Source organism: Rissa tridactyla, chromosome 3 (genome assembly GCF_028500815.1).
Source record: "Rissa tridactyla isolate bRisTri1 chromosome 3, bRisTri1.patW.cur.20221130, whole genome shotgun sequence".
In the NCBI taxonomy this organism is placed as follows: domain Eukaryota; kingdom Metazoa; phylum Chordata; class Aves; order Charadriiformes; family Laridae; genus Rissa; species Rissa tridactyla.
In genome coordinates, this window is record NC_071468.1 from 31,781,485 (window position 1) to 31,805,073 (window position 23,589).

The 23,589-nt window shown below is 45.1% G+C and overlaps 1 protein-coding gene across 5 annotated transcripts in view; it reads left to right on the plus strand.

The window, feature by feature from the left end:
* The first annotated feature begins 232 nt into the window (after positions 1–232).
* Positions 233–23,589, plus strand: part of LOC128906603 (uncharacterized) — a 95,426-nt gene continuing 72,069 nt past the window's right edge. For all 5 annotated transcript variants that reach the window (XM_054194079.1, XM_054194078.1, XM_054194080.1 and 2 more), the window contains exons 1-3: positions 233–858; positions 18,915–18,990; positions 21,047–21,537. In XM_054194079.1, coding sequence (XP_054050054.1) covers positions 739–858; positions 18,915–18,990; positions 21,047–21,537 — 687 coding nt within the window. In that variant the 5' untranslated portion in view covers positions 233–738. The remainder of the gene's footprint in view (positions 859–18,914; positions 18,991–21,046; positions 21,538–23,589) is intronic.

Genomic DNA, 23,589 nt, shown 5'->3' on the forward strand with positions numbered 1-23,589 from the left:
GGACCCAGGGAACGCCGCCTGCGACAGGCCGGCACCGCGGCGGGCCTGCGCCGGCCCGGACTCCGGAACCCGGCCCCGGGAGCAGCTGCGGGCCGCAGGAGCAGGCACCGGCGGTTACGCCGGCGGGGCCCCTTTAAGCGGAGGCCCCGCCCTGTCCCGCCCCGTGCCGCCCCGTCCCACCCTGTCCGGCCAATGGGCGCCGCGGCTGCCGCGCCGTTTGTTACAAGTTTCCCGTCGCGGGCAGGGTGCGGGCGGTCGCGGCGGTGCGGGAGCCGTGGGCGGCGCGGGAGCCCGGTGGCGGCGGGGCGCGATGCCCGCCTGGGGCTGCCGGCGTCGGGGCTGACGGGGCAGGCGGGAGTGCCGCCGTGAACGGAGCCCGGGGCCTCGGCTAGGGAGCTCCGCCGTTCCGCAATAAACACTGCGCCGAATGTCTCTTGTCCCTTGCAGCACGCTGCCAGCTGGTACCTCCCTTCTCTCTGAAGCGTAACCGGGGAGGGGGGTGGAAAGCAAAGGAAGTTTGGTATTTATTTTTTTCTTTAGGCTTTGGAAAGTGATTCCCTCTCCCCCCCGCGGAGGGCTGTAGCACGGAGTGCGGTGGCGGAGGAGAGAGGGGCACAGCTGGGAGCTGGCTGTCTGGAGCCTTGCTCCCCACACCCCCGCCGCCGTGTACCTGAGGGTGCTGGATGCAAGCTCTGCGGAGCTCCTCCAAGCGTAGCAGCAGCGGCTCGGCAGATGTAGATGCTGCGTGTGTGTATGCTTAACCCTTTCTTGGCTCCTCGGATTTGTACCATGCTGAAGATCCTCACCAAAAAGCTCAGGAACCAGAGTTTAAATGAAATTCAACCTTTCCAGCTAAAGGTAAGAACAGCTGGTTTTGTCTCGGTTCTTTTTTTGCAGCTTTCAGGTAACTAATAACAGGGCCTTAAGAAGCTAGTAACTTGTAGTATTTATTATGCTGGGCCAGTTTCCTCTCAGCCAGTGTGCTCAGTAGGAACTGGCCTAGGCTGTACTCCTGTTACTAAAATCCTGTTCCTTTGCTCTCAGAGTTACCCTGCACAATTCATTAGGTAATAGAGAAAGGTGGATAAAGGCAGAAGTTCTCTAGAAGAATTTATTTTTAATGGGGTTCATATTTAGCTACATAAGTATTTGCCTGTCTAGTTACGTTTGCATGCGTGCAATCTGTAATCTCCTAGCCCTTACTAGGCTAGAATCCCCCTGTGCTAGATACTGTACAAACATGATTTGCCTAAAATGCCTTTCAGCTCGTTATTTGCATTTCTCTCCCTTCTGGTCTTGAAGGCTGGAATCTGAGCTGAATTGACCCATGGCTTTCTGAACGCTGCTTAAATCCTTTCTTAGTGCTCAAAAGTAAAATAAGGATCACAGATCCAGCATAAGGGATATCTAAGCCCTTCCGGCCAAATGCAAGGAGGAATTTCTGAGCCATATGCAATGGGATAAAAATGGAGTCGTGATGAGTTACTTATAAAAAAAAAAAAATTACCAGATCCTGATTTGGCAGAACTGTTGTGAACCAAGGGATATCCCCTGAAATCAGCAGAGTTACTCTGGATCGGCATCAGTACTGCAGGAAATGTAGCGCCTGGCCCCAAATCAAAGAATGGATCTGGGAAAAGTAGCAGCCCTCGTTGCCCAAGTTGGGGGCTGGGGATCCGTATACCAGACTCTACTGGAGTCTTTTGTATGTGTTACACAGAGGCTGATTGCCGTGTGGCTGCACTTCTGCGCAGTCACTCTAGACAGGCTGATGGCAACTTTGTTAGAAACAGTGCTGATATTTCCTCAAAGTTTGCTGTGTCCATGCACTTCTTCCTGTGGGGAATGCAAGTTCTGTGGTTCTTGGGGGAGGCAGGAGTAGATTTTATTTTTGGAAATAAAATAAGGGCAATGCTTTAGGTTGTGGTGGGTGGATTCAGTGCAGAATATCTCTGCAGAGACAGTGGGGGATTTCTTTTGAACGCTCTGTTTCTGGGGCTTGTGGCTGTGATTGCTTCCTTTAGCTTTATTGTTTGTCTCTTGGTGCCTCAGGTTATGAAACCATGAGAATCTTTGGAAGGAGCTCTCAGGGCTATATACAGCCTTCAGGATGCTTGGAGGCGTGCAGGAAAACCCGCAGGAGTGGGTATCTGCAGCCATTTTGTTCATATTAGTGCCAAAGTTTTGTGCTGCAAACAGGTGGCCTGCATTTTTGCAGGCTCAGTAGAGAAGAGAGATGTAAGCTTGCACTGTTTCTTGGAAGGCTGATGCATAGACCATCAGAGGTAGCGTTGCAGCCTGCCATGGGGAGTGGTACAATGACTGGTATACATGTGTATGGGCATAAAGCCAGACTTTCAAACTCTGAGTTTATATATGTTTTGTAGGCCTTTGGGGACCATGTGCAGCTGCCTGGTCTTGGTTGAGCCTCGTACCAGCATACTAATTGCTTAGCAGAGTGTGCAGTGCTCTGTCTTGAGTGTTGGGCCCGATCTCCTTGCAGGTGTTGACACGGGATAGGTGTCACAAGCGGTGAGCTGTGTGGGAGCTTCCTGTGGCTGCACTGTGCCTGGACCCTGTGACAAGGCCAAGTGTCCTGTACTATCTCCCTCTACTGCCCTCAGATGATGTGGGGCTGCCAGGCACAGACTGGATTTCTGCCTTCTCAAATTCCTCACGTTGGTCTGTGTCTGTGCAGGTCTGTATGTATTCTGGCATGTATGGTACGTGCATTATTTAAAAGGTCCAGCCTGCTGCCATTGAAACCTAGTGAAAAGATAGGTATGAGCATAAATCAGGTCTGTAGTAGTGTAAATGGAGAATGAGCAACTAATCTGGATAGAATAAGAACTGATCTGCATCCACCACCTAAATTAAGAGCTTTCTGAGCTTTAAAATCAGTGTGCTTAGCTGCTCTTCTTCATTACCCACTTGCTTTTGCACTTTATGACCTTTGTTGGAAGTTCCCAAATTCAACGGAAAACAAGCTGCTGTTGTGTTTCTGGTTTGCAACAGTACTGCCATTAGGCAAAGTCCTGGGAGACTCCTTGGGTAAACTGTCAACTCATTTTTGTAAGCTGGGGAGATTTGAGCAGCCTTGGATTGGCATCCAAGCTTTGGGAATCTTTTTCAGGATGAAATTTCTGCCCACTGTGAAGATCTTATTTTGTTACCAAGTGTCCTGAATTGGTTTAGTGTGGCTGTGATAGGTCTTCCTAGCCTTCCTCCGATTGAAGCTGAGAGGCTGCCACTGCCTCCTGTAAGATGTCATGAACTTTTCTGTTTTTTCCCTCCGACTGAAGTTGGTCTTTAGGCAGTTGACAACTGCGGCTGCTCAGAGGGCTTTGGCCCAAGAGGTCTGCTGGTTTATGCTGGTGTTGCTGAGGAAGTTACTGTGCCTTTATTGCCCTTTCACCAGAAGTCACCATAATGGGAAGGGGGGGATTGACTGACTGACACTTCACCTGCTGTTGGGTTACTGTGTACTGCCAGCAGTTTCTGGTAGGGTGGCTGGGCTGTGAAGCGTGGTAGTTAGGGTTCAAATTTGCTTTTGCCTTTGAAGACAGGTCCTGCTGACCTTGCTGTCTTCCCACTGGACACTCGTGCCCCTGTAGCCAGTGCAGCACAGTGGCAGCATGTCCACTCCTGAGCTGTTGTGGTTCATAGTCCAGCCCATTGGTTTAGAGTCCTTCAGCTGCTGTAGCTAAATCCAAGAAATGATTGTGAATTGGAGCCTTCTGCCTCAGCCTGTTGTTCCACCTCTTGCTTCAATGGTCTGGTGTTATTTGCTAGAGATCAGGCCAGATTCAGAAACCTCCAGGTTTTGGCTGGCTGTTAGAAATCGAGAGCCAAAAGCAGATCTGACTACAGGTTAGGGCTCATCTTTGTTAACAGCTGGCAACTGCGTCTGTTCCAGAGCAGACTTTGTGGGACAGGGGAGAAAAGTGAGAGCAGGGGCTTGTCCCATACTGTAGTGAAATGTTTCAAATAAGGAAAGTAAGAGAGGCCTGTAACTCGAGGCCTGAATTTTTCCTTTGTTGTCCAGTGTTACAATCTAGTACAGTTTTTTATTATTTTCTTTCATACTTTTGGACTAGTAGCCCTGAGAAGCCCTTCCTGAACTATACATCAAATTGTTCAAGAAGCTTTTAAAATGCATATCCTGGGGTTGCATGTGGGTTTATGTGATGGAATACTGATACTGAGCCCTTAGAAGTACTCTCCAACTGACTGACTGAGCTCTCTAGAAGTGAAATGTCTTGTTCATCCCCACAACTTGGGGTAGGTGTTTCTCACATAAATGCACTTCTTCCAAATCTCTCTTCAACTCTTGTGCCCTTGCATGCTTGTGTAGTGGCTAAAGTGTAGGTGTCTATTTTCTAAGCTTTGCTTGCGAGCAAGCTCCTTGGGGCAGGGAGCATCTGGTTGGAACAAGTCTGTGCATTGCCAGTCAAACTAAGCCCTTAATTAGTGGCCCTAGGTATTATCAGAATGAAACAGTTGAATTGTGGTGTGTTTAAAAAAATTAACTGGCTGGAACATGTAGCTGAAGAAAACTGAGCACTTTAAGGGTGGCAATTCCATTCCAGCTTTGCTGTTGACACAAACAACTTTGGAGGTGATACAATTGCTGTTCTAATCCACAGAAATTGTTAAATTACTTATGTACTTAGTATATTCCTTTTTGTCCTGGGCAGAGGTACTTAAGACATGTTTGTCATTTCCTTAATGTTGATCAGTGAAATGAACTCATATGTGAGTCTGCTCTGGTGACAGAGAACTGCATTTCTCTGCTATGTAATTTAGCCTTATGCTTGCAAGGGAACTGTGGAGTAGGCACTAACAAGGCCACCACATCAGTTCTCTTCACATACCCCTGCAGCTTGTATGTGTCCATACACAGTGCTGGGGACCAGCAAGTTGAGTCAGTTATTTTCTGCTGGCATCTGCATCTGGAATCATCTGTGAGACTCTGATATGAGCGGCCAGCCCTGACAAGCGACTGGGAATGATCCTGATCCTTCTTATATGAAGGGGGTTCAGCTGGCTGTCCCAAGTGAACTGCAAGCTTGCAGGCAGTGGCTTCTGAGTCACTGTCCTGGTGGTAGCTGGTTATTCTGCAGAGCCAGGAGCATGTTTAAACTTTTCCTCCTCAGACCAAAAAAGAGTGAAGTAGCATCACTATTATTGGTGCATAGTGGGTACGCCTTCAAAGATCTGTGTAAATGCTCATGCTTTCTTTGGGTTGTCCATGCTTGTCAATTTAGCTTCCTCTGTCTCCTGTGGTATATGAAGGTTTCTCTCCTTCATAGATTTTTCAGCACATACCACCAAACAGGTTCATTCTTCTAGGACTGGAGGACTCTGTTTTACATTGAAACTTTCCTTTTCCTCCTATTAAAGCCTGGTAGCATTAGATGCTTCTGGTTTGTATTAATCTCACTCAGGAGGGGACAAGCACTTGCACAAATATAACTGTGTAAATACAATTTTGGCTACTGGAGTATCTATGAATATGCCTAAAGTTAGGTTTGTGATAATTTGGACTAAAATTATTTTAGTAGGTAAGAAACACTGTGATCGATACTTAGCCAAGACAAAGTATAGAACAGGCAATCCCAGCCACTCAGAAACCTTTATTTTTTGAGACTTGTGCCTGAGACATTGTAAAAGAATAGGTTTACAATTCTTTCGATTTGGCTTCTAAGGTCTGAATCTTCAAGGGTTGTCATCTTTCCTGTGCAGACATCCAGCACCGATAATCTCTTGTAATGACTGAATTCCAGAAAGTGGGACTTCAGACAAATTGCTAATATTGCAAATACAGCACAATGGGGAGTTTATTGACATTGAGATCGTTCAGAGAGACATCCTCTCAGCTGGCCTTGCTTATGACTGATATGAAAATATGGGATAGATTAAAAAAAAAAATCCACCCCCCAGCATTACAAAGAAATCTCATTACTTTTCCTTGTATTTACCAATTCTTGATTTTTGTTTGAATGAAAAATTGAATTCCGAAAATGTAATACTGCGTATTTAACTTTTGCATTTCAGTGAAAACAGATTAATCCATTTTGCTTTGCTGGACAATGCAGTTGTACTTCATTTCCTGCTGTCATGCACAGACTTACAGCTCCTGAATTTATGTTGCAGTGTTTGGGATGCTGAAAGTTTTCCTGAGCAGGAAAATAGCTTATATTTGAAGTGAAAATAGAAAGTAGACCCAGGTCATCATTTATTTTAATTACAACTCTTGCAAAACAGTGGGTTCACCTTTTTTAAAGTAAAAAGCAAGGCTTGCATCCATGTAGGACATCTCTGTGGAGTGGTGGGTGGGCAGGGCACTGCTCTTCTTTAGCATTCCAGTCTGGCCAGCTTCTCTGGCAGTTCCTGGAGTATGCCTGGGTTCACAGAAATGTTGTCGGGATGTCTCAATATGGGAACCAAGGGCTGTATTTGCTTTTCAGTGGGAAATACAACTCCCACCCTCCATGTAGGCAGCACCAACCCCTCCTACCCCCATGCATTTATCTGTAGCCCCTGTTTTCCTGTTCAGTGGGATTCGGATTTCTGGGTGACCCAACTTTTCCTAGCAACCAGCATCACAGGTATGTGTGTGCTCAGGGCTGTTTTCTACAGCAGTAACTGTTGTATGTGGCTGTGGGCAGAGCCTGTTTGTCCTCTCGCCACCGTTGACCAGCAGAGTCAGCCAGCTAAGCTGTTTTTGAATAGGCACCAGCACCACCTGCAACTGCTCAGCGTGAACACCCAGGCAAGGATTTAGAGAAAAGCCAATTAGTTGTGACCTTTATCTGCACAGAAAGCATTCCCTGTGCAGTACGAAACCTCCTGTGACACAAGCCTAAAAGTTGATGTAAAGGACATATGGCCCAATGTGACCTATGCAGAGATGTCTCCATGCCAATTTGGGCACAGGCCTGCCCACACTGTGGGGACATGGCACACATGTGAAGCACTGTTCAAAGAAGTCTGGTTTCTTCTGGACCAGCTTGGTCACTCCTTGGGGGTGGACAGCTCAAGATGCCTCTGGGCATTTCTCCTCTCTCTTGCTATGTTCTTGCTTTTCAGACCCAGTATAACCTCCTCCTTGCTGTGGGCTGATCTGTTTGGACTTTTACCTGGCCTCCATGTGTACCTCAGTATACACATCAGACTGAATTGTTTAGTTGCTGTAGGGCAGGCATTTTTAGGCTGGGGCATCTCGGGAGCTGGCTGAGGCAGAGGGAGTGGATCTTACATGGTGAGTAGTTTCTCTTCCTCCTCTATAATTCCTGCAGCATACCAAGTGCTCAGCCAGGTGAACTTCTGCTGTTTTCTCTTTGAGACGGCCCTGGCAGCCTGGGAATGCTACAACAGAGGACCCTTGTGTGGGTACATCATGTGAAGAGCTCACATGGTTGGCTCTCTAGCTCTGTCTTGGTAGCTTCATGGAGGGTGAAATACTGTGGACGCTTATAGAAATGTCCTGGTGGACCTGTATATAAGAAAGTATCTTATTTGGAAGATCTGCACCAAAGCTGCTACATAGCTGCATGTGCAATAATCCAAATCCTGAGCCTTCCTAGTTGTTCTGGGTTAGCATGGCAGAATGCCTTCTGGGGCTGGCAGGGGCTAAAAGCCCAATGAAGGTTCTGTGAGTGACTGTCAGCTTTGCAAGCAGCTCGTGTGGACCAGTCTTTGTTTCCAGCCCTCTCTTCCCCCAGCACTTCTAGACAGCCAGCCCACCATCCAGGCTCACTGTAGAAATAAAGTCCTGCTGCAGAGCCCTTTCAGCTCATCAAGGCTTAAGCTGTGGTGCTGGGAATGGAGATCAATGCGTGTGCCTCACTGGCATGCACCTTCTAAATGAATGTTGTCAGTGAGGAGATGTGGTGAAACCTGAGGAGGTGTCCTTCAGGCTTGGTAGATTGTGAGGCTATGGATTCTCTTCCTCAAATGAGCTGCTGTTGTGTGGGGCTGGCATGACTGGGTTGGTTGGTCATTGTTCTCAGCAAACACACCTGAGAAGCCCTTTATAACTTTGCCTGGGATCACCTCCCCGCCTTTGTTCCAGCATCAGCCTGTATGAGATCTAAGAGTTCAGGGGTGGAAACACCTTCTGAGGAAAAGAGGAAACGAGTGCCAGAGCCTAAGCACCCTGAGGAGGTTATTATTAGTCATGTCTCCCATTTCAGGGATGGGTTGACCTGAGGTTTGTTGCCTGGCTACAAGGTAAATGGTCCTTATCTGAATTTAGCTTTATGAAAAGGACATATCATAGCTTTATGAAAGGATGGGAGATGCCTGGATAAAGTATTCCCAAATACCTCAATATTCATCAATGTCTACAATGAGAGTAGATGGACCTTGGTTTCTGACATTTCTAGGCAATAGACTATTGATTGACCTTGGGTAGCTGAATAATTGTTTTGACTGGTCTACAAACCTGGTTTTGAGCCACTGATTTCAAGGAGATAACAGAATTCATGTTGCTAGTGGCATAAAGATCTATCTCCTTGCGTTCATTATGTTCAGCAGTCTGTCTCATCTTGCTTCTTCCTAACGGGGTCATGTTGTTTCCATGATGGAGGCTATTTTTTATTTAACTCCTGTCCTTACTTTTTGGCATTGAGGCCACAATCAGCCAAGCTCTATATGGGCATAAGATGAGAAGAAAATTTCCTTTGGTTGAATGGGGAATTTCCCATCTTGAGGAGAGGTGCCAGACAGACAGTTAGATCCTCCAGTTTGCTGAGAGTGTGTCTGGATGTAAGCTGGGAAAACATAAAATAATCCTTCCATATCCTGTCACCCAGTTATTACACACAAAGCCAAGTGGTTGTTTCAGACAGTTGTCTGCAGCCAGGCTGTTTTTATGTGTGGGTTTCTTTTTTTTTTTCTTTATTCCTAGGAGTTGGTTATTCTGAAGAAATAAAAATTCTTTGGCCAAAGGCTAATTAACAGGAGAGAACAGTGGTATTTGGTGTGGAGCATATGAAGTGACATAACTTAAAGGCTTAAAAAATCAGTAGCTTCCATCTATATATTTTTGTTTATAGAAACCCTTTTATTCTCTCTTGGACAGAACAAGTCATTCTTGGGAAAACCCTATTTTGCAGAGGGCTGCAGTGCAATGCAGCTTTTCCCCTGTCTTGCTCCTGAAATGATATGTGATGCTTGGACACTCTGTCAGTAGCTGTCTGTGGTGAGTGAGGTGAGTTGGATCTGCAAGAATACTGTTGGATTTTGTTCTGTGCATTCCCTTGTGTTGTGACATTGTAAGTAAATGCATGTGCTGTGTGGCCTGCTTCTATGAACGGGGCTTAAAAGCACCCACCCTGTGTTAGATCTGTCTGTATCTCCCAGAGGTGGGCACCTAGAAGAGAGTCTAAGAACAGCACATACTTTGGTCTCGAGGACTTCTTGAGACAGAACTACTGTCTGTGCATTAGTAGCCCAGTGGACTACTTTCACCTTAACCTGTCCACTTCTCCCCACCAAATCTATGTAGGGTCCTTGCATCCAGAATGTCCTGTGGCAGAAAGTTTCACACCTTTGTTAATGAAGGATCACCTGCTGTTTGTTTAGAACCTGCCTCTTACTAATTTAATTTCCTGCTTTCTGGCTCATATATTGGAAGAGAGAGTAAACATTCAAATTCTGTCTTTGTACCAGTCATCTCTTGCCCATCCCTCCATGTGTGGTGTGAACAGACCATCTCTTTGAGATTCTCCCAACTAGGAACCACTTAAAATCATGCAATACCTACCAGCAAAGGATCTGTTGCAGTGAGAGGAATTGCAAGTTTTCACATGGTTCTAGCTCTTTAAAGATACCTTACCAGATGGATCAAAGATCTGGTCTTGAAGGATTAGTCTATATTACTGGCTTGCTCCATGATAAAACCCAAGAAGTTTGGTATAAATCCATGTAGATAAAACAGCTTGTGTCTGCTTGCACTCAGAAGGGTTAATGTAGGATTTTTAGAGGAGGAGAAGCCTGAAATGTCTCATGTGCTCCAAATGCATTTTCCAGCCTGACTGTAAGGCATTGTTCCTTGTGTTTGCAAATCTGGCTAATGTAGTTCTTTATGGCTGAGCAGAGGTGAGTGTCGAGTGAGGTCTCCCAACACAAGCAGCTTCTCCTCAGCTAATCAAGTATCTGAGGGCAATGGCAGTTGTCCTCCCTAGGCCTTTTGAGGAAGGAATGGAAAAACTGTTACCAGATACGTTGTTTATGCCAGCTGCTGTTGGCTGTACTTCCCTGGTAGAGGGGACACATACAGTGCTGGGGAGTTGCTGTAAACTGTCAGAGAAGCTGGTCTGTGCAGAGGGACCTCTTCTCATCACAGGAGTGTAATAACTGAGCTAGGCCAGTGGGTTGTGAGTCAGTTGGAGTGTATTTAAATCCCTGTGGCTAAGCAGAAGTGATTGGCACTGGCGTGAGAAGCCATTTCCCATCCTCCCCTCTCTTAGTATGTGCATGACAGACAAGACTAGCTATGTTGTATAGGTGTCCCTCCAGTTCTAGGTGTCCCTTGTACTGCTTTCCCCTTATGTCTGAGAGAGCTGTCAGCCTGTGACGAAGTGTTGCTTTTAATCTGACTGTGTTTGGAGCTGAGGTTCAGCAGCAAATGGTCTGTAAATTACAGATGGAGCTAAGTCACTGTATCTTAACATAGGGTGGATGAGGCCCTGAAATGAAGGTCTTTAATCCTTTAGGCTCCTTCTTGTCTTTCTGGACTGCTGTGCTTTCTGGTGTCAACACTGCTGAATAACACTGCTTCTGTGGGATGTGAGCCAGGGGAATGCCTGGGCTCCATACTGTGAGCTGTTAGAGGAGCTGACTTCCTTTGCCGAGGGATCTCTTTGCAGCACAACTGTTTTGTAGGTTACTGCTTTTTTTCTGATGGGTGTTTCCTGACACTTTACCATTCTTTTCTTTGCTATTTCCCTTCTGAATTATGTATGTAAAGTGCTGCCTCCGTGCATAGGGTGGGAAGGGTAACAGGTGAATGCTAGTCTTCCAACAGAATCCTTGAAACTTGGATATGAATTAGCCATAAATCTCTTTATCACATCAGCAAAGCTGTGAGTAGAGTAACAGAGCTGGCAGAAAACTTACTATGTGTCTCCATCCCATGCAGGTGACTGCTGGCTGAGGCCAGGCTATGCTGGGGGTTTGTACTGAGCAGAAACTGAGACTTGCTGGAGACTTATTGGAAAGACATCTGCAAGCTTCACTTGCAGGCATAAGTGGAGTTGGAGTGTGTGGTTTCTGTCACCATAGTAAGAGCTATAGACCTTAACCAGCCTCTTAAAGTAACAACATGGGGATAGTTTGAGAATCTTGTAAAAAGAAAGGATGATACATATCACAGCATGGAGCTGCAGCATTCCACTGGCTCCTGTACTGTAGAATCAGTCTTATTTCATAAAACATAGTGGTCTGGGAAGCCAAGGAGGAAATTGGAAGATTAAAGGCTCTACTTCAGTGGTAACACCTTTGTTACCAGACCCTATCCACCTGCTGAGTGGGAGCTGTAGTGACTTTCTTCTATCTGTAACTTTTAACATTGTGACCTGTTAAATCATGGCCCCAAACACAACTGAAGCTATGTTTATAAAAAGAGATTCTGGTTCTCATAGTGGCTGTGAGGATAAATAAACTGAATGGAGTTCTCTAAGACTTGTAGTATTTTGGGTGCTAAGGACCAGACTCTGGGTGTTTTCTGCCTAGGAGGCTTTTTAAGGTCTCATTTTTAAGCTAGTAGCATTCTTTGTGTCCTCTGTCACACAAGTTTTGATGGCTGGTGGGAGGAGTGTATGCATGTCTGTGGGTGCTTATACCATTGGTCCCTTCTGGGTAGAACTGTGTCGGTTCTAGTCTCTTTGCAAGTACTGCCTTTTGGAGGTTTATCTTGAGTGGAATTTAAAAGATGATCTTGGTTTTGTTCTTCTAACAATATTTGCCCAGAGCTTTTGAGATCAGACGCATAGTGGATAGGAGTCAATGGAAAAGGCTATTGCTGTGGCTCACCTGATACCTGATCCCTAGGTGATGTAAAAAAGTGGAGCTCAATTGTAGGCATCAGCTGTATTTGGTTCCCTGGGATCTTCTCTTCCTGGTGATTATGGAGCCCATGTGTTTATGCACTATAGGCTTATTGGTGCTGTATACTGTATTTCTCTGTAAGAATGGCAATGCATTGGGACTTGCTGTTTTTTTATTTTGTGAAAGCCCCTGGTGTTTTTATCTTCAGTCTTCCCCTGCAAAATCATCTCAGCTTAGCCCTGAGAAGAGCAGGGGGAGATTTAGAAAAGGAGGTTTGATGCAGACTCTGCTGCAAGAGAACTGATGTGGGACCGATGTGTGTGCAGAGAGTCTAGTTGTGCTCTATGGGGTTGGCATATTTTGACCCATCTCTGTGCCTCTTCCCAGTGCTGAACCCAGCTGCACTGCACTTGTCTTTGCATGGAGTCCTCTGATTCACTCCACTTGGAAATGAGAATCCCCAAACCTAGGGCAGTGCCCTGTCATCTCTGTAGTTCTAGTCAGGTTTGGCCACAGCTGTAACTTCTTTCCAGGAGATGCAGAGAGTAGATAAACGTAATCTTGCTGTGCGAACAGTATGTTTAAAACACATGTATTAATTTGTGGAATTACAGAAAGTTGAGGGAGAGGATTTAAAATAATAAGAGGACCGCACATGCACCTCCCCGCACCCACCCACCACTTATGTCCTCACTGTTCTGTGCAAGCCTAGTGTTTTCAAGATCTAGGTAACCCAATTTAAGCCTACGCTTCTGGAGATCAAGTTCAGTCATTGTTCCTCAGAACAGAAGCTCAGTTTCCATGGTCAGCTCCCACCACTTGCACCCTGATTGTTGCCAGTCATGATGTTTGCCTGTGTCTGTAAGCATTCAACAAAAATAACATCTGTATTGTTAAAACATTGTGAATTTGGCTACCTAGAATAACTCCCTGCCTCCCTCAAATCTGTGAAACCATTGATGGTTAACTGGACTTAAGACTCATGCAGAAGATGGTGTGTCTGACTAAACGTGCTGCATTCCTACAAAAAATAGGAATTTTGCTATCTTTGGCATGGGGTAGGCTGGGAAAACAAGGGCCTTGAGGAGTGCACCGTCCCATCACTGCTTTCACTGACTCAGCCAGACAGCTGCTCTGTCAAGCAGGACAGTGTTTAAGGGTTATGAACCCTGGGTTTGAATTGTAGCCATTTGCAAGGAAATGGGGAAAGGAATTTGGAGGCAGAGGTATTATGAACATTGAAAAGGAAAATAGTAATAACATGGGGAAAAAAAGACTTCAGAAAGTTTTTTGCAAACTAGGGCTGTTCTGGATGGAGGTTTAGCTGTTGAAGGACCCCAGCTGTAAAACCCAGATCTAGCCTGGGCAGCTGTATCTCATTTGTACACGTTTCAAGACTGAACTGAACCTTTCCTCTAGTCTCTAACTCTACTGCTTTTCTTGAGGAGAGAGCAAGCATTACAGCCTCTTACTAGCATAAATCGTCCTTGTAATGCTGAATATCTCTAAAATAAAATGTAAAGAACAACTTGGGAGAGGAGTTAGATGCTAATTTGAAGGTCTATTTGACTCACTTCTTCCTTTGTTGTGTTGTTCCATGGCTCAAAACTGCCTTTCAGTGTCTCATAATCTCCCGTGTTTTCCCACTCTCTCTAATTCAAAGTCTCTTATAGTTGGGAGCATAGCATCTCCTTCATTCAAGATCGTGCAGTGTCTTGTGGCAACTACAGCAATTGTTGACCAGGAAAAATAACAATGGGGAAACTTGGTAACATTTTCTTACTAAAGCCAAGCAGTTGGGAAGGAGAAGAGCCAACAGCAGAGCCCAGTGCTGTAAGATGCCTGTGTCTCTAGCAGTGACTCTGTAGGCAGTGTGGCAGGGAGAAGGTAAGTGAACACGGGTTTCACTTCAGTCTGGAGCAATGGAAATCGTTTCCTCATAGCAGAGATATCGGTAGTCATGGTGAGCTGCTCATCCCCTTCTGCTTTTGTGCTAGGAACCAGTGAGTGAGACTGACTCAGCAAAGCCTCTTTACAGGGCACTTGGAAGGGGCTCTATTGGAGTGCCAGGGCTCGAGTTAATGAGCCTCTGTCACAAACAGCTTTATATGTGGCCGCACAGGCAGCATTGGCTTCTGCCTGGGAAGCCACCTCCCTGGAGGTGAAGTCCCTCCCTCCCAGAAGAGGACTGGGAATGATGTCCTCCAGCCTGTGTGTTCCTGATTGAAGCTGGGAACAAGGGGTTGCCTCTGGTCAGTTGTATCTTTGTCTTGTCTGCTCCTCATGCACACACCCTCCACTGCACCAAATTACCCTGTTGGTGTTTTAGTTTTTTAGGACAATACAGCCATTAAGTGAAGCCTGTTGGGAGAGATTTGTTCTGCCTTAGAAGTGAGATTCGCTTCTCTTTTGTAAGATTACGGATGATTCTTAACATAGTTACTTTTGATCTACAGCAGGTTAGTTTATCTTCTGTGAGCAAAACCAAGAGGAGCTTCACTTTAACAGGGTGGGTTTTCTCTATTTTCTGGTATATTTCAGGACTTTAGACTCTATGGGTGACTGGACCCTTGAGGACCAGGGCAGTTCTGGCTGCATCTAGTTATCAGTACTGAGTTGACAAGTCGCAGTGTGATGAGAAAGGTGAAGGTTTTTTCTGTCTCTAGCTTTTTGTTCTATCTGCTAGTTCCTTTCATGTTAAGTCTCCCTCAAAGTTACACTCAGTTCTCCTTAAATACCATCTGGTTATTCTTCACAAACCCATCTTTCCTGACTGGAGATTGATGCAAAATCAAACTCATGGTGAAGTTTGTCCATGTTTCCATATGGCATGGTAGGAGTCCTTGTCCTGACAGAAGACATGTCTGGTGCTGGAACTGAAGGATCCATGTGCAAGACTGAGATCCTCATCAACAGGAGGCTGCTGTCTTTGAACTTCATCTGATGCATTTCCTAAAGAAAGACTGCAGGGTGGATGGCTTCCCAGCCTTCGTTTTCTGGCTTGTTTTGTCAACTTGTAAACAGAGTGTACTGGGCACAGTCCTGGGCAACCTGTTCTAGTTGACTCAGCTTGAGCAGGGGCTTGGGTAGATAATACCAAGAGGTGTCTTCCAACATAAACAGTTTAGTGATTCCTATGTTGTGAATGGATCCCACATGATCTAGTGGGATTTTTGGCATGGAGATCAAGTTTTCTGTTCTCTCAGTGCCACAATTCTGAGTTTGAGGCAAACAAGGCTGTGCAGCCTCAGACAAAAGTAAATCTGTGGCTAATACAAGCCAGGGACTGTCTAAGGGAGGCTGGAGGCCTGAACACAAGCCCACTGTGTGTTTAGTGGAACACTTTCGAAGGGAGGAAAGTGTTACTGTTAAAGCCTGGGAAGAGTTAAGGGAGGGAGCACTTATCTCCAACTAGTCAGAGCATTAGTCTTTGATTCCCTGTATCATTGTAGTTTCTGGAAATTTTTATTATACATATAGACCGTCCTTTTTTTGATCTTCCATTAATCTTTGCCTGAGTGGTATATTATACAAGGAGTTTCATGTGTAAAATTTGAACTCTGCAAGATTAATGGTTAGTCTGCTATTAATGCTTGTTCTCTCCATGCTGAAACATGGGAGCTAGGGTCTCATATGAGCTTGGGAGACTTTGGTTCCCACAGCCAGCATATAATTTGTGGAAGGATTTACTAATAAAAAGAGAATGTAACAATATTAAAATAACAGACCTTACTAAATGACAAATGGGAGGAAAACTTTGTCTCTGATAAAGATGTGAAGACCAGGCAGGAGAGTATTTGCTTGTATGTAACCCACACAAAATCCAAGATGAGACGACTTCTGAAAGACAGTGCTGGTCATGGGGCATCATAAGCAATGTGACTTCTGAGTCTTATTGTCTGTTTACTTCATTCATGCAAAAAAAAAATTCACAATTGCTCCATTTTAAGTTTTCTTTTATGGTTAGCCTGTGATATATATTATGAAAATATTCTAATTTCTGAGGGTATTGTCTAGAACAAGGGTGTAATAAGCCAGTGGGAGTAATGGGAGAAACAGAGTCTGAATGTTGGGAGAAATGTGCTACTGTTATGTTCTTCCAAATGAAAAGGTAGGTGTCAGGAAGAGTGACTCAATAGGTGTCTCTAATTTCCTTGATTCTGAAAAGCACTTGATATGTTGCTCATAAAATTCATAGTTGATTCTAGAAGAGCAGGTGCTTACTCTTTTGTGGCTAGCATCAGGAGGATGATTACCAAGACTGGGAGCTGCTTTTTTTCCATGAAGCCTTTCATATTGTCCTACTCCTTTAATTTCTTTGGTATATACTATGGGACCAAATCCACAGACTTGGTATCCTCTTGTTTGAAAGAGGTTTCTCTTCTCTCATAGGTGCTCTGAGCAAAGCTTCTAGAGAAGTGTTTGAGGCAACTCAGAGGGGATTAGTCTTAGGCTGCCTGTGGGACTGTGGAGGATTTAGCAGCAGAGAGTTATCCATACAAGACTAGGGGCTAGCAAATTGCACTTGTACAGGGAGGAGTGAATATTTTGGAAGCTCAGGACTGGCAGACACAAAGACCTTCAAAATGTCAATCATTGACTCAAATCCAACTCCTATCTTAAGCATCTCAAGCCAGTGACATTGTGCAGTAGCTCTTTGGCCTGCATGTGCTAGATGTCATTGCCCTTTTTTTCTTTTTTTGGAAGCAATGCCATGACATTTATTGACATTTACATAGTACAAAAACTGGAGCTGATAGGTTTCCCACGCAGAGCCATTAAACCTCACTGAAAACCCTGCCATGTCCAAATGAAAGGTTTTTATATGGGAATGAGACACAGACTAAGGTCAGTACCTCTCGAGTTAGACTTGGAGCCTTAGCTTTTGTAACAAAGACAGAACCACTGTCTGTCTGTACAGCAGCTAGCACAATGACACCTCAGTGTCAGCTGTCCTCTCTGTGAACTACCATGGCACAAACAAGGTATTATACCTGTTCTGGGGACAACTAGTAGTCTGTTAATTTGGCAGTGTTCCTCAGTGCCAGCTGCCTTTATTAAATGATGCATGTGTGTGAATACATACAAGAAAATTCTAGTTGTAGTGGGAAAAATAACCCCCTGCGTTTACTTCAAGAATATCAGCAATGGGGATAAAAATGACACTTTTCTCATTCATCACTTGACAGTTGGGAAAGTAGTTTAAAGACTGGCAAGGAAGGAAAATATTTTCTGATTTCTTAAAGGGCAATGTAAATATAAAAAAGTAAAAGGTAGCTTTAAAAAAGGAGGAGAAAAAAGGTGGCAACAGGCTTTTGGGGTAATGAAACCCCCATACATAATTCTGGAGGATGGTTACAAAATAGGTATGTTGACTTAATAGCTGTCAAATTTGGTATCAGTCAGAATTTCTCCACTATTCCTATTTCTCTCCATCAGCTGTATGTGTCTTTCATAGGCATCTAGTTAAGTGTAGCTGCTCTTTTGGGTCTCTGTGAGGCTGAAACACTCCAAGGACGTTTCCTTAGGAACAACAGTAGAGCTGAAATGGGTCCGTATCAGTGTAATGGTTGCACGCTGCCTCATCTTCTATAAAAGTCAAGCACAGCACATCAGACACTTTTAAAATGGAAACACAGCGTGTAACCTTTTAAAACCTATGCCACTGGATTCTGTTGTGGGCAAGTGGCTTGTGAGACTCAGCTAAGAATGATGTGAATGTCTGTTGTTGTTCTGAATAAAAAGGTGTAAGGAGTAGTAAAGCTCATCTTGCAGTGATCATGTTATTCCAGAACTGTCTTTTATAAAGGTTTCTTTTGAAGTATTGCATTTTCCTTTGACTCATTTGGTTTTGGCCATTGCCAGACACATACTAAGCTGCATGGCTCAGAGGTCTTATCTAATAACTGCCAGGTATGCTCTATGCAGCAGAACAAAAGTCACTTTAGGAACAAGGCAGGTAGGGTTTCCTCTATGTAGGGAACTCAGCAGCAGTGGGATCTATCTGACCTACAAAAGCTTGGTTTCAGATCTCTTGACCCTTCTCAAATGGCAGCTAGCAAGTTTGTTCAGTGTTAGAATGTTTTGAGTAAATGGATATTTGGGTATACAGCAAGTGGTTAGGTGAAGTCCATTGGCTGACCCAGAGCAAATGGCCCTGAAGATTTCTGATCGACCAAATATGTGAATTGTCATTACTCTTGGAGCATTTGAGGGTATTCAGTGGTAATGTAAGATTCTGTGCTGGTGGGGACAGCATGTTATTGTTTGCATTTCTGTGAAATCCTGTTTCTTTTATTTCTATTACATTCTTCAGAGTTGTCCTATAGGAAAGCAAGATGATTCTGTTCTTTGGTGGCTTTTGTGTCTGTGCCTTCAAGGGGGAAGTGTGGGTAGATACATAGGACAGCTAAAGTTAACATGCCACTTCCATTTGTGGTTGCCTTGCAAGATGATAGTGCTGTTGACAGGATGTGTCTTTATTCTGGTGCCGAGTTTTGGAGATTCAGTTGTCCACGTGATGTGGATGTGGTAGGCCATGATGGTTATAAGCTGTGTGTCTGGGGAGCTAAGGGCAGGGTATGTTTGTTGTGCTTGGGAAAGAGTTGGTGGTGCAGTAAGGTGGAAATAGTGGTAGGCTGTGTGTTTTGTGTTGCTACAAGTAAGAGGATGTGATGGGAGTTTGAGGTTGGGAGATAAGGATGTGTATACAGGGAGGTGCAATGGAGGGTGTGTGCGGTTAGGTGGGGTGGACGACTGCGGGATATGAGAAGGAAGGGTGTGGGAAGTAGCTTGGGTAGCAGCAGGGCAATGATCAATATTCATGATGAAGCCTCTTCTTTCTCTTTGCCCCCTAGATCTCCTACCCCCCAAGTGATGAGGACAGCGACGACTCTGAGGGAGAGAACCAGGAGCTTGCTCAGATCGACAGAGGTAAAGGGACAAGATGGAGGGTCCTGGGATGCTGCATTGATGTCCTTTTTGCTTTTCACTTGTGCTCTTGGAAGTGCCTCCTCCTCTGTCCCCAATGTACTACAACCAGATACATGAAGTCAGTCACCTTGGAGTCTTTGAGACCTCACAGGGAGAAGCTAGTGTTATCGGATGCTGCAGTTACACTTTTCTTAGGTAGACATTGTTAGCCACATGTTAAGGCCCCAGTGGTGCAGACATGTGGCAGAGAAGGTCTACAATTGGGCCATCAGCAGAGCTGGGAATAAAAATTTATCTTCTATTCCATGCTTGTGCACCTGTGTCATCTTTGTTCTAGGTTTCCTTTTCCTTGTCACTTCCAGTTTTGATGTTCCCTTTCCCCATTCCCCTGGACTCACTTGTCTGATTAGCTTGCTCCATTCCCCCTGTACTGTTGGTATTGGGCAGCCCTATATGCCAACCTCATGAAGTTCAACAAGACCAAGTGCAAGGTCCTCCATCTGGGTCGGGGCAATCCCAAGCACCAATATAGGCTGGGCAGCGACTGGCTTGAGAGCAGCCCTGAAGAAAAGGACTTGGGGGTGCTGGTAGACGAGAGGCTCAACATGAGCCGTCAGTGTGCACTAGCAGCCCAGAAAGCCAATCGTATCCTGGGCCACATCGGGAGAAGTGTGGCCAGCAGGTCAAGGGAGGTGATTCTCCCCCTCTACTCCACTCTCATGAGACCCCACCTGGAGTACTGCATCCAATTCTGGAGCCCCTACTACAAGAAAGATATGGACGTGCTGGAACGTGTCCAGAGAAGGGCCACGAGGATGATGAGAGGGCTGGAGCACCTCTCCTATGAGGACAGACTGAGAGAGTTGGGATTGTTCAGTCTGGAGAAAAGGCTCCAAGGAGACCTTATAGCGGCCTTCCAGTACCTAAAGGGTGCCTACAAGTTAGCTGGTGAGGGACTTTTTAGGATGTCGGGTAATGGTAGGACTAGAGGGAATGGATTAAAACTGGAGTTGGGACGATTCAGACTGGACGTTAGGAAGAAGCTCTTCACCATGAGGGTGGTGAGACACTGGAACAGGTTTCCCAGAGAGGTGGTGGAAGCCCCATCCCTGGAAGTTTTTAAGGCCAGGCTGGATGGGGCTCTGAGCAACCTGATCTAATGGGAAGTGTCCCTGCCCATGGCAGGGGAGTTGGAACTAGATGATCTTTAAGGTCCCTTCCAACTCTAACAATTCTATGATTTTGAATCTAGCTGAGGAACTTTCATAGAGGAGACGAGTGCTCTGCTATTGTTTTTGGACCTGGTGTCAAGCAGCTTAGAGCTGTAGGTGAAATCTGTAGTAAATGCATCTCTTGAGCTATGGTAAGTCTCTGCCATTTGTGCATGCCCTGTGTTTTATTGTAACTTAGCCAAATTCAAGTTTATTCTTATCCAAAGGCAGGAGTAGTTAAATTCTTGATCCACAGGACATGTCCTGTTGAAATTCAGATTCCCGTTCCACATGCTTAACATAGAAAATGCTCAGCAGAATAGGTAAAGCGTGGTCAGCTTATGGCTGAAGGCAGGCTCTCTTAAATGGCAGCCTTGTAGTAGAAAGAAGACCTTTACCTCCAGAAACCAGGTCTCTATTATTTGCACCACAGATGTGCTGCTTAGAATAACATAACTAACTTACCTCCTCTGCCCTGAGAACTGGTCACTAGAATTTAATGTTTCCAGCTAGAGGTAAGTGCCTAACAACACATTTGCAAGATTGTGTCTTCTCCACTTTCAGGGGATGCAGTGGGCAGCAGGTCTGTGTTCTTACTCTGCAACTAGACTTCCAGGTGACAGTTTGCAAGGGGATCTAGCAGTCTGGTCTAAAAGTTATGGAAACTTCCAAAGGGAAGCATTCATCCAGGGTGTGTTTCTTCTGGAGGAAAAAAGGTAGAAAACAGCTCAGAAGTTTACTTGGGAAGGTGTGACAGAAAAAAGGCTAGGAGAAAGCAGACCCAGTTTATTAGGGTGTGGGGTGCAGATCTTCTCTGCCACTCCTCTATCTCCTTCTCCCACCAGAGAGAAGACGGAATTGTACCTTGACCCCTCTGGCCACCAACCAGCTCCAGAACCAGGAGAACCAATGCTGCAAGGTTCGAGCCCTCTTCCATGCCAGTCTTGACCGCCACAGCTCGGAAGAGGAGCTGGAGCGCATCAACCGAGAGTTTGCTGCTGAGAAGCGAAAGTGGTCCCAGGTCAGCAGGTTTGCCTGCTGCAGCGACAGCAACAACACCTCCTCCAGTGACGAAGAAGTGAAGAACTTGTGCACAATGTCATTCCGGCCTGTGGCAGAGCAGGCTGATGGTGTGCACGCCAGCCCAAGCCCCGTGCTGTTCAGTGCCTCCCCTCCCAAAAGACTTCAACCCCTGGTGCGGAGCCCAGCCTCCAGACCTTTAATCTTCACAAGCGTCGGGGCAGGCCTTGAGCAAGTCATGCCTTGTAAGAGACATCGTCAAGGATATGGGGATAAGGTCAGCAGGCCCAGCCTTGATCTGGAAAAAATGCAGCAGGTAAGGCAGAACTACATATGAGGAAAGCAGCATAATGTGAGAGAAGGTGGTGTAAGCAATGACAGAAAAGGGTTTTTGAGGCAGGGTTCAGTAAACTTATAGGGTTGCTTCTTGTGATCATGTCTTCAGAGGCTGTCTGAGATAAACTAGACATAAGTGTAGATATCACCCCTTGAGAGGTAAAGCTGCTGCTACTTGAGTGGCTTTTGCTACAGTTGGGCTATTCTCTTGCTATCCTCATTGGGAAGGCAGCACCCATACTGTCCAGCTCATTGATGACACAGGAATAAAATTACTGGCATTCATCTCTGTCAAATTACCTCTGTTGCCATGAGCTAACCCATACCATTTATGCAAAAATAAATTAATTGCTTAAGGGCATATAAAGAATACCTTTGATGAAAGCGGTTGTAGACTTGATGATGATGGGTATTTCCATACTTGTTGACCTCCTTGGGCCCAGGTCTCTTTATACCTCTTAGGAGTTTTACAGCAATGTAAGACAGTGCTTTTTACCTTCTTAATACTTTACAGATACAAACTGTTTGTGGTTTGCTCTAGATGCAGTTATTCTTGATTTTGCAGCACTTTTGTAGGGGGCTGGTATTGAGATGCATAAACGCTAGGAGTTTGCCTCACTCTGCAGAGGCTGGGAAATGGGGCATGCCTGGGACTGGTGGGGTGGGCTGCCCTGCGTGGTGCCCATCTGGCGCCTCTCAGAAGGCATTGCTGTAGAGTTAGTATTTCAGTGTGCTCTTCGCTATTTGTTTTTCTTCTTGCACTGGTGTAGTGTCAGTTTGAAAGAGTATCTGCAGACATCTGCTGACCCTGGTAAATTGCAGTAAATTCAAGGCAGTTATTTTCAGTTCTGAATTTCCTCTCATTAGGGAGGAATTTCACTGCCTCTGGTTGGTTGGATGTACTAATTTTAACATCACTAACATCACCCCCTTTAAGTTTGAGATGCACCCACTAAAAGGACTATATATTTGTTTTCCAAGATCTATTAAAGTGAGACCTCTCCATTTCCCCATTACATGGCTGCCTGTTCTCAATCCTGCTGGCAGCATGCATCCCATGAATACATAATGCAGAGACTTGTGGTTTCAGTAGTTTTCCTCACCCCCTCTTTAACCTTCTCGCCAAGTTTCTGCTCACAGAGCATTCAAAAGGCCCAGTGTTGCATTTCACATCACTCAAATCTTCTGCTGATACTGACAGACTTTAATTAGTCTCACATCCTAATGAGAGGAGGAAAAAAAGCTGGTAAGCCTGTGCCCAGCCTTCTTTTTTTTTTTTTTTTTTTTTTTTCAATGTGTGTGTGATTAAATGGAGAAATGTTCCTTTCGGCCCAGGTGCTTTCTCTGATTTGTATCCTAGCCATTCCGTCTACCTGCTCTGTCTTAAATTCCCTTTAGCAGTGTGTTTGAGAGTGTGGTGTTGAAAGTTAAAAGCTAATTTAATAAGCTTTCCAAACTATTGTGGTCTTTCTGGGAAACCTTGTGAAAACCATTTGCTTGCTGACCTATCTGCTCTTGACACTTCTATATCGAGGCAAGGATTTTTGCAAAATTTGAAGTCTGGGGTTGACTTTTTAAATAACATTTTTACTCTAGTTTAACACTTCTAGGTTGTGGAATCCCTGTTCTAAAGAAGGGATATTCAGCTAGTGGTTTTGATTTAAAAGTGTACTTTTTTGGGGGAGGCAGGGAAACATGCAAAGTGAGATGCAGCCTTAATATTCTAACAGTGCTTGGTCATTTGAATTATTTTTACAGTTTTAATTGGTTAATTTTCATCCAGTAAAATCTTGAAGCTTTATGATGACTTCTTGCTTGATTTAGGAAGTCTTGTTCACTCTATGACTTTGCTTGCTACTTGTACTTGTTTCTGCTACAAAAAATCGTGGTAGAAATAACAATAGTTTTGTAGACTCAGTCTTCTGACTTTGTATTCCCATCAGCGTAGTTAAAATCACCAATCTCATTTCTTACGATAGTGAGCTGAAATCTGGGTTTCATTTTGAGATCTGCCACAAAATCGTTGTATGAA